Below are 11202 nucleotides of genomic sequence, written 5' to 3'. Positions count from 1 at the left end.
AAACCTGAACAAGTTGAAAGCTAAAAAAAAAAAAATGAAACAGGAATAATGAAAAAAAAAGAAAAAGAAAAAATAAAAGGACAGAGAAATAAAGAGAGAGGTACACGCAGCGGTACAGGGCGTCACTGTGTTTTCAATTGTTTAATAAAATACAAGATGTCCTTGTAATTCCGCTTGGATACTTTTTTTTCAACTGAGTTTAAGCTGTCTTTTTCACGGCTGTATTGTTATTTCGCGTTGGAAAACGTTTGTCCCTCTATTTACTTCGTTGTTTCGTCGACGTACATACGAAGGTCATATCCACGTCGTCTGTGTTTTTCATGGCTTCCGTGCGCGCACGAAACGAACCCACACGTCGCAAAGTTTCATCTCCACAGTCACACGATTTCAAGGAAACCAAACATCGCGTATCGACCGTCGACATTTCCAGTTCTACGTTCTGCACATATTTTTTTTCTCCTTTTGTTTCTATTCTCAGTCCGTGTCTCGCGTTACAGCAGGAAAAGATATCGTATATCAATACAGTCGCGAGTATTAGCTTATGTGGTATTCGAAAGCAGAAAATGATCGAAAAATTAAAGAAAACTCCCGGTCGATATCGAATTTTTCTTTCGACAATACACACCAAATCATTCCAAAAGTTCTATAGCACGCAGCAGCTCCGGCGATGAAGTCTTTTTCGAGAATAGAAACGAGAAAGAAAAAAAAAAAAGTTCACTACGTGTGTGTAATTACGTACCTGTTATCACTTAAGCCTGCAATCAAAGCAACACCCCGTACGGGGACAAAAAACGGAGATAAAAAAATAGAAAAAAAAAACACAAGATACGATCAAAAAAGTAAAAAAAAAAAAAAGAAACCGCGTTCGTGTTGTCTTCTAAGCCGTAGATGAAAACAAACTCGCGCAGAGGAATGTGGAGGGGGAGTCGGAGCGAGAAACGTAACGTCCCTTTTTTTATAACTTTGCATCGAATTCAGCGAGCCAACGCCAATGAATTCTCTCTCTCTCTTTGGAAAATTCGAACGAATATGAGAACGCGTGTCTTGTTCGCGACCTGTTTCTTCTCTACTCTATAAATATATGAATAACGTATATGTATACATATATGTGTATATATATGCATACGTGTAATTATGCTTTTAGCGCGGTACGTTTTTTACGTAATGGTTGAACGCACGAGAAAAAAGAAAATAAAATAAAATAAAATAAAACGGACACGTGTAGCGGTAGATTTTTACTGGGAAGCTCCGTAGAGTACGTTAGAGCGAATTGTAATTGTACGATAAATGATAATAGAGTGCAAGAAGGTTTTCGTAGCGCAGAAACACATTGATACACACGAGCACACGCATACATACACTTGTACCGAGTAAAGTAGTAACCTCCGTGTAACTACTCGTTCGTCGACAGCGTAAGTTTCTCGTAGAACTTTTCGATCGTGTTAGACGCTAAGATTAATTACCTGTCCTAAGTAACCGACCAAAAACGGACTAACGTTATCTTCCAGAGAGCTATGGTAAGACGATTGACCGGTGAAAATTATGAACTCGCATTAAAGTGGATTTTGCAGAAAACGTGTAGGCCTTCTTCTTAAAAACCAAATTATAACACGTTGCTAATTTCGTATATCTGAAACAAAAAGAAGAAAAGAAACAACAAAATCGATCATCGAGAGTTAGTTGCTTTTCGGGTTGAACAACGTAATTCCTCTTTGAAGAGAAAAGGAAATGAAAAAAAGAACATATCAAATAATCATGGTCGTCGATACGAAAATTCTTCTCAGAAAAAAAAAAGAAAGAAAAATCTCTCGAGAAACGAAACAAAACGATTATTCTATTTCTCTCCTTTCTTCGTTCGTTCTCGTTCTTAGTTTCTCTTTAAACAAAAAAGAATAAATAAATAAATAACTAAAACCATTCACCTAGATAGTACAACAAAGAGTAGAAGTTCCTCGCAAACGTGCTAAGAAGGCGGGACTGTTTTTTAATTGCGAAACGCACCATCCTAAGTAATTAACCGAGTGGTTAGCCAATGTTACAATGCGGTATTAGACAAGCCGGTAAATAGTTACCAGACTTTCCGAATAATCCACGCTTCTGTCCATCGCGATAAAATAACGTTCCTCCTTGTTCGACGATAAAGAAATTGGCTCAACGCGGAAAACAGTTCATAGTATCCTTGGACGCGAAGTACGAGTACATACATATATACACACAAAAAATGTAAACAAAAACGCAGGAAACTTTGAGATACGATAATTGTAATAGAGTTATTTTGGCAGCTTTTTCCACGAAAGAATCGAGAGGAAAACGAATAGGAAAGAAAAGAAAGAAAGAAACATAACACGTTTTTCCCGTGTCGTTGAAAAATCTGATTCATTTTTAGGTGTGCATTTTTGTCGAGGAGAAAGAAATAAATAAATGAATAAAAATCTTCCGAGGATACGTAGTTTTTTTTTTTTTTTTTTTTTTTTTTTTTTCAGTTAAATTTGTTCGACGTACAGTGTCGTCTAACGTTCCGTTTATCGCGAATAGAACATTCGAAGAAGCAAACGAGTTCAGCATAAAAAAGAAAAGTAAAAAATGGATTTCGTACTATCTAAGCATGCGACTGAATAATCAACCTGAAATTATTGCAATACTGCGTAACATGGTAGAGGATAATAGTCAACGATTGTATAAAGAGTACATTTATGAGCATTGTTATATATATATGTGTGTGTGTATATATATATATGAAATATATATGCATACAGATATATTATACCATGCGTAATACTTGTAATAATTGATAAAACCAGGGTAAACATTACTATTATCTATGTGTAATTATTTAAAAGGAGTGCCCCGAAGCTCCCGTATGTCTCTGTAATAGTAATGCGTGTTTGCACTTACGAAAATAGAAAGAGGAAAATTGTACATTATATATGATAATATTAATATTAGTAATTAACGATAGACATGCCCAGCGACACATCTTATTGTAAATAACAGTAATAAGAACTATTATACGGAACCGTTTCTCAATTCGTTCGACACGCTGCGACGTTCAGTACGAACGCGTTGAGAATCGCAAGACTCGATTGAAAGAAAATGGGAAAAAAAAGCGAGACGAAGTAGCGTTTGCGTGTAAACACCTCGATGAGAAAAAAAAGAGAAAGAAAGAGAAAAGAAAACAAGTAACTAAGTAGACTGTCGTAGATTTATTACTCGTTATTATTGCTCCTGCCTATTCGCAATCTTTGACTGTAATTATCTTGTAAAACACGTTGGACCAAGTCGTTGTGAGCTCTAGCTGTAAATTGTAGAGATATCGTTCCGACGGTTTCGTGGTCGTCGAAACGCTTTAACTGGGTTACACACACACACGCACACACACGTACACACTCGACAGAAATTCTGGTAGCTTGTATTGTCGAGGATACCAAATGTCCAAGCGAAGAAAAATTAATCCACAATAAAAAGTAAGTGTTTATCGTTTTACAATATTAAAAAAAAAAACGTCATTGACCGTGCACGGTCTTTTCCGTGATCTTTGCGCCTATATCTTACCGTCATTTCATACTACGTTCTAACAAACAAAAGTGTGCTGCTAACCGTTTCATTTCTATCAGTGATCTAAGTATCGAACGAAACGAGAGAATCGATACTCGAGGGTAACTCGTCTAAGAGACACAGCATTAACTTTTTGCGCCAATATTCACGTTCGATTATCATCGGGCTAATTCGTGTCAATGAGTATCCCCTATCGTCATCGAGTTATTATATCGCGAATCTGATTTTCATTAATCGGCATGAAACAAATTGAAAAAAAAAAAAAAGATTGGACTAAAGTGGACGAGAATACAGGCTACGAGAGACGGCTTTACTTCTCTTTGATACAAAAGGAGTCAAGCTCTGCTCGAACTTTTTTCGTATTTTGTACACGCAACGCTCACATCGACAAGGCTTGCAAAACGGAAGACTTCGTAGACCTCGAGACGTTTGCTAAATTTTACTGTCGTGTTATCTCTTGCGAAGCGCTTGATGGACTTTTACGAGATTATCGTGTTGGCACACTTTTTGAACCGAAAGTCGTAAAAAGAAAAAGGAGAAACCTTTTTAACTTTGCAATTAGGTCCAAACGCGAAATCGCGACGTACCGTTTAGTAGAGAAAAAAAATAAATGAACATTCTTAGGGCGAAACTAGCTTTTCAAACGCACTACTCGTTTCTTTCTTGATAAAATGTGCCCCCAGTGAAGACGAAACGAATCGCCTTCACGAGGCAAAACGAAAAATACAAATTTAGCAAAGCGATCCGTGATCAATTGGAAACTTATTCGTCAATACGCCAGTAATGTCGCATTGTCTATGTAATAACATTAAACGGCAAGCAAATTACTACTGTCATGGTATATATTGATAGATCGATGATAATAACGTAACGATACTACTACAAAATAAATGTTGCCTTTTGTCACATTGGTTAATCATAAACGAATGAAAAGAAAAAAATATTAAGGAATCACGTACGATTGTATTAACGACGACTAATAACAATTACTATCTATTGTATTACGAGTACTAATAACAATAACTGTGTACAACATGGAGGTTCGTATGATTGTAAATGATATGTGTTGCGTTGATATGTAACGCGTCCCTACATTAAAAGGGGGGCTGTGAAAATAAATCAACCAGACACTTTGTTGGCCTTCTATATTGCCCTGACACACAGGAATATACTTGATATGGGTCGAATGAAATGTTTTTAATAAACACTAGTGCCTCAAATGTCACAAATTTCAGTTATTTTCATTTATTTTTTTCGTTCACAGGTATAGTATAAATACTACATCTACTTGTATGAAGACGGAATTAACGCTCAACAGAAATGTGCGATTCGTCCCACTTGATCTTATCAGTCTGTGTTTACTGGAATACGTATAGCTGTCAGCAAACCCGACAATTCGGTTTTAAAATGCATTCAAAATGCATCAGGATCGAAAATATCATTAGCCCGTAGAATTATATAAAGCTTTGCGTCTGACTTGTTTATTCCGAAATATTTTTTAGTGGCTCACGTAATGGCTCTTTAATGGCACCTGATAGAAATATCCAGCAGCTATAAATCCAGCACCCAGCAAAAGATGCATTCCAAGAATTATCACAATATATATTATCCTATATCTTCCTAAAAATGTATTTTTTCCATTAGCTTATTCTCATTCTTGTATGAACTTTATTTTAGACTTTATTTTTTATATGTAATACCTGCTATTACAGGCAACAAAGATCTCAATAATACTCCACCAGATAAAAAAGTTCCTATTAAAACTAAGCCCCATTGTAGCCATTCAATTGGTATTGTCCAGAAAAAAGCTATTGGAACATAGATTGCTAAAGAGTAACCATAAACACATAAAAGTTCCAAAAGTCCAGGTGATGTGTAAGACTGAAATGAAGATGTTTCCTTATTAATACATTATTACACAAATACCTTTCAGTAAAGACAACAGATACTATCACACCTCTATTAATTCTTCCTCTGTGTCTCTTGTGCTAGCAGTCCACTTCAGTGCACCCCATAATGTGAGTGGTACTAACCACGCATACAAAAATATACAAGTTGCAGCATAAGATACAATATGAAATTCATACTTCCAGTGATATTTGACTCCGTTATTTGCAGGCAATTTAAACATTTGCAAATAACTACCCAGATTTACACAAATGGCTATAGAAAATATTAACGTGACACAAATCCAGAATGGACCATATAGATCTGGATTTGGTCTGATATGAGATATTAAATAATTCTCAGTGCCATGTGGAAACATAGATCTTTTGATTCTTTCCACAACATCGTTTGTATTCACGTTAAAGTATTTCTGATAATATTCTATCGTCCAAAAATTGCGCTGTGTTGATGCTAAAAGAGAAAAAAGAAGATGGTTCTGTATAAACACCTGATAGTTTAAATTGTAATACTTATTTTACCACTAGAATGACAGCGTTAATTAAATAATTATTTAAGTTTAAACAAAAGATCGTAAAAACATAAACCTTCAGTTTTATCGGGCATTCCCTGAAGATCTTCGATAATACCAAGTCCCGTTGGATCATTTGTGAGGTTATTAAAACCTTGATGACTGGAAGTATTGATATTCAATTGTGCCTGACCAGTATCTCCCTCATGATGTATCGATGGAAAATCTTGAAATGAAATAAACTGCGAATCACTCGCCTTTGTTTGATGAGTTCCATCCATAATTATTCCCTTTGCACCTCTTACTGTCTGTTTGACAAGTACAGAAGATACATACACATCGCAAAAAGGTACCACGCCACTATACTCATCTGATAATGAGCCAGTTGCAATGAAATGTTACCAACTAATATTTCCTAGTGCATTTTTCAATAAATTTGCGATATTAAAAGTATAAAATTTGTTCACGATGTACGAATAGAAATAAAAATATTACAAACGAAATATATGTAATTATGTGCGTACGTGCTTATGAACATAAATTACATGCATGAATATATATCAGTGTGAATCTTAAATCTAATTGTAAGTGAAATAAATTTCTATTATTAGTTATATGTATAGGAAATTACAATATCACTGCCATTTAAATAGAAATGTATAAAAATAAAAATAATTTGCTATTATTGAAATAATTATACATAATTGAATGAAAGCAGCAATATCTTTCCTATATATTTCCTACAGTATATACTAATATAACAATATATGTAGTCTTAATTTTTAGTCTTAATGTAATTAACGATTAACTTATGCAAGAGTTTTGCACGTTATAACAGTGGTGAAAAATTGAACAAGTGTAAGCATGAATGACTATATAAAAACACAATATTTTTATCGTCGATTATATTGATGCCCCTCGCCGATACTGCAGTAGTTGACTATCTTTTTGACAGTTCGAGGGGAATTCACCGGAACATTTGTTTAGAAATAATTTGATATCAAACAATAAATTTTATATAATATCGCTAAAAATGTATTCCATTCTATGAAATAAGTGAACGTGAAAGAAGGTAATGAGATTTTGCGAAATGTGTTTTGTTTTTAAGTGCGTGGCAATTTTTTAGGAAAGATTTGAATTTTAATAGTTCCATTATTTTATCTTGTAAAAAAAGAAGCATTTCCTATAGCAATATTTTATAAAAATAAAACATTATGTGCAAAGGTACCTAAATGTTACATATTTTTTAATAGGTTAGGCGGTTCACGGGTTCTAATAGATTGTGCCTTACAATAACACCTGGCAGATCAACTATTGAAACATGTTACAACGAGCTCCTAACCTTCTGAGAGTTTTGCATACCATTAATCGTTACAACAAACACTGTTTATACATTTTTCAAGTAGGATATATAAGAAGACATGCCAGTACTTTGATAACATGCAACCACAATACAAGATGCAAGTTACATATTGTTGCAAATCCTCAAAAGATGTTTGGTGCAAAAACAGGAGAACATCCAGCGAGATGGAGGTGTGTTTTTGTCACTACGACCAGGCCAATTTCTGTCATTACAAAAGTACAAAAAGAAGAGTCAGGTGATCTAGGCAACAAGTCAGGAGATGGTGTACAACAAACAATAATAGAATTAAAAGGAGAAAACTTAGGACAGTTAAAAGAGCAAAAGTTAGATGTTAAACTTAGTGGTAGTCAGGATAAGACAGAAAGTCAACAAGCTTCAAAAGCAGAAGGTACAGAAGGTTCTTCAGCTAAGATTTTGTTTTTCATTGATTTTATTTAATTTTTAAATTCTTGTTAATGTTTGTTAATGCTACTGTTGTATATATTTTTTACTTGCAGTCAAAAAGAAAAGTAAAAAGATGGAGAAAAGTTCATCATCTTTGGAACGTAATTTTATTACCCCAGTTAGAGCTATGTCTGATTTTTTGTTGAAACCCTCTGATCTTGAAAACCTACCAAAGACAAAAAGAAGATCTCCATATGAATTTGAACCTCCGATAACTGTTTATTGGAGAAAGGACGTGGAAGCTAAGTAAGACTATGGGTTTCAAGTGAGAATGAAACAACTGCTATTATAGTAAAATTGATGTGATCATGTACAAGGTGTTCTATTTACTTTTAGAGCACTAGAAGTTTGGGGTTCACGAGAAGCTTTAAATAGAGAACTATTTAAGAAAGAACTTGAACAGAAAATGTATCAGCAAAGTAAGGATAACATTTTCTTCTTGTACTATGTAAAATTCGTATTTAATATACATTTAAATTTTATCATTTTATAGACATATTCACTGTCAAACGGAGGTTGAGGGATTATAGACGTGAAATGGGTAGCAAAGCGGACTTTATCGAAGGGGAAGGTCTTTTTGGAAGATCTGGCAAAGTAGTTCTAACTGCTATTGCAATGTGAGTTCCATCTTCTCATTTTTATTTGAAGAAATTTTGTAATCCATGTATTAAATACGAATCTATAATCCTAATTTTTAATTCTTTCTTCAGCAATGCTAGTAATTTCTTATTCAAGCTATGCGCGTGGATGTATACGGGTTCGCATAGTATGTTTTCAGAGTGTATACACTCTGCCGCGGATACATGTAATCAACTGATATTAGCGTACGGTATTCATAAATCAATTCAGGTGCGTATCCATTACATCGTGTGAAACTAAGATAAAACGTCTTCCGATATTCATATTAATTTCAAATATTTTAGAATCCTAATCCCGATCATCCGTATGGTTATACGAATATGAGATACGTTTCCTCTTTAATATCCGGTGTTGGTATATTTTGCGTTGGAACTGGTCTGTCGATTTATCACGGAATTCACGGTCTTCTTTATCCTATGCCAATAGAATCGTTCTACTGGGCGTATTTTATCTTAGCTGGTTCCTTGGCATCCGAGGGAGCAACGTTATTAGTAGCAATACAATCGATTAAAAAAGGGGCAGAAGAAAAGAAACGGACTTTTAAAGAATATGTATTAGGGGGTCATGATCCTTCTGTAATTGTTGTTCTTATGGAAGACTTAACAGCGGCGAGTATTTGATAAATAAAAACTAAGAAGAAATTGATATCACAATTGCTATTGTTAAATATTAAATGTTTTCAATTCGACAGGTAGTTAGTATTTTTGCTGCAGCTATCTGCATGGGTTTAAGTTCTTACACGCAAAATCCAATGTACGACTCTCTTGGATCTCTTGTAGTTGGTGGCCTGCTTGGTGCTGTAGCAGGTTTTATAATACATACAAATGCTGCTGCTTTGATTGGAAGAAGTATATCTCAGGAAGATCTTGATACGATGAACACGGAATTAGAAGCAGATATAATGGTAATAGTTTTTTTTTTTGTCTACATTAATAGATATATTTGTATAAACAGTTGTATTTTCATATTTCAACTAGGTTCGAGCAATTTACGATGTTAAAGGTATCGATATGGGCAATAATTTAGTTCGGTATAAAGCTGAAATAGACTTCGACGGAAGAGAATTAACAAGACTTTACTTGGAGAAAAACGATCTTGCCGACATGTTGAAGGTAACAGATTGGTTGTTCAAGAAATATTATTATTTTTAAAATAATGTCGTTTCCCAGGAAGTGCAAGAGATGAAGAGCATGGACGAATTGGAAACATTTATGTTAAAGCATGGCGAATCTATCGTCGATATGATCGGTGGAGAGATAGATCGAATGGAGTTAAAGCTAAAGGTATTGCAAAAATACTTCAGATGTCAATTTCTAACTTCTTGATTGTACAATTCAAAACACTGTTATTTGATTTTTTTTAATATTTGCAGAAAAAACACCCAGAAATTCGACACTGCGATTTGGAAATCTTATAACGTTTTTTTACAGTAAATAATACCGAGGAGACAATAGAATATACGTTCTGCTGTAAATAATGTTTAATAATAATATTGATGTAATATGACCTGTTAATACACTATTTATATAGATGTAGTATTGCGTGCCCTCCTTTAAAGACAAAAATAAATAAAATTAACAAATTCGAAATTAATATTCACGATTGTTTCGAAATTTTCACTTAGTCAACCTTTTCATCCTATCGCTATATCACACATAAGGATCCTATAAAACGTTCGCGCCGCGTGTTATCTGAAATTATCGATTTTTTCAAAGTACCACTCACGGTGAATTACAAACGACAACAAACCGTTACTATGGATACACTTCCTTCTATTTATGAAGAAATTACCTCGTGTGATACTACCTCGTGTCATTTAGCGAAGTATACGTGTCCAAGCATGTACACTAGTAACGATATCGGAAAGATCGAACATTTTTACGCGATTGGGGAATGGTAAAAAATGAGCGAATCGAAAGAAAGAATTTCACGACGATGGAGTACCGCTGAAGTTTCACGAAGAAACCGAGATTCGAGCAGTACCGAGGAAACTTCATCGTCCACGTACAGTACGGAGCATTCTATACACGTAAAGAACACTAGCACCCCTCTGAGAGTTAGAAGGTCAGATTTAGAGAAGATCAACAGGTTTCGACGCGGTCACGAGGACACAGAAAAGGAGACGTCCTCCGATGAGAAAGGATCGAAAAGGTTTCGGAGACACAAAGAGCGTGTCGGCGAAGAAAAGTATCAGCGTGAAAGGATCGTCGCGAGGCAAACAGGAGGAAAGCACAATCGTCGTGTAAAACGAAGACCGGACAGGCGTTCTGAAGAGTCTGAGAATGAGAAGCAGGAGGAGACATCTGATTCAGGGTCGTCAGAAGAGAACTATGGTGAAAGCGACATGGAACGATCGAAGAGGAAGAAACGAAATGTTCGAGGTTAAAGAAAAAAAAAAGAAACGAGGTTAAAAAATATTCAGCGTTGAATCGAACGACTCTGGAGAGTATTTTTGTTTTACAGAGAAGAACGAATTACCGATTACCGAAATTTTGAGGAGATCACAAGAGAACAAGAGAACTAAGTACGAGCATGAGACCCCGTATCCTACGTTAAGCACGGACAAGGTTTACGTGCAACACAGAGGGGGTTTCAGTGCTATGAAAATAAACGAGACAAGGGATTCTGGAGGTGAAAGGAAAGTTGAGAACGGAGGAAGTACCGCGGGTGAAAATTCTCCGCCTATAAGGGTGGCTATTATGGTTCAAGGATTTTTGAAAAATATTGGATTCGTGTGTCAGGGTTTTCTCGGTGGCATGGCTCTCATGCATTTTATAATGGCACG

General features: G+C 35.2%; 3 protein-coding genes across 3 annotated transcripts in view; 2 read left to right on the top strand and 1 right to left on the bottom strand.

The window, feature by feature from the left end:
* Positions 1–2476: 2476 nt before the first annotated feature.
* LOC108570967 (protein YIPF1) lies at positions 2477–6336 on the bottom strand. The gene is made up of 4 exons (XM_017932908.1): positions 6048–6336; positions 5513–5913; positions 5256–5436; positions 2477–5175 (listed from the first exon to the last, which is right to left on the bottom strand). Exons 1-4 carry the CDS (start codon positions 6250–6252, stop codon positions 5054–5056), a joined length of 909 nt encoding a protein of 302 aa, XP_017788397.1. The 5' UTR covers positions 6253–6336; the 3' UTR covers positions 2477–5053.
* A 636-nt stretch (positions 6337–6972) lies between these two features.
* LOC108570971 (zinc transporter 9) lies at positions 6973–9867 on the top strand. Its single transcript, XM_017932913.1, has 11 exons — positions 6973–7043; positions 7225–7722; positions 7832–8024; positions 8115–8197; positions 8272–8395; positions 8489–8627; positions 8702–9025; positions 9109–9321; positions 9395–9529; positions 9587–9700; positions 9790–9867. Exons 2-11 carry the CDS (start codon positions 7293–7295, stop codon positions 9832–9834), a joined length of 1800 nt encoding a protein of 599 aa, XP_017788402.1. The 5' UTR covers positions 6973–7043; positions 7225–7292; the 3' UTR covers positions 9835–9867.
* A 453-nt stretch (positions 9868–10320) lies between these two features.
* LOC108570993 overlaps positions 10321–11202 on the top strand; it is a 1674-nt gene continuing 792 nt past the window's right edge. The window contains exons 1-2 of the mRNA XM_017932938.1: positions 10321–10798; positions 10881–11197. Of these exons, the coding sequence (XP_017788427.1) occupies positions 10321–10798; positions 10881–11197 (795 nt within the window). The remainder of the gene's footprint in view (positions 10799–10880; positions 11198–11202) is intronic.

This window comes from Habropoda laboriosa, unplaced genomic scaffold, assembly GCF_001263275.1.
Source record: "Habropoda laboriosa isolate 0110345459 unplaced genomic scaffold, ASM126327v1 scaffold88, whole genome shotgun sequence".
Classification (NCBI taxonomy): Eukaryota; Metazoa; Arthropoda; class Insecta; order Hymenoptera; family Apidae; genus Habropoda; species Habropoda laboriosa.
The sequence above is the reverse complement of the archived record's forward strand: the minus strand, read 5'-3'. Positions and strand labels throughout refer to the sequence as shown.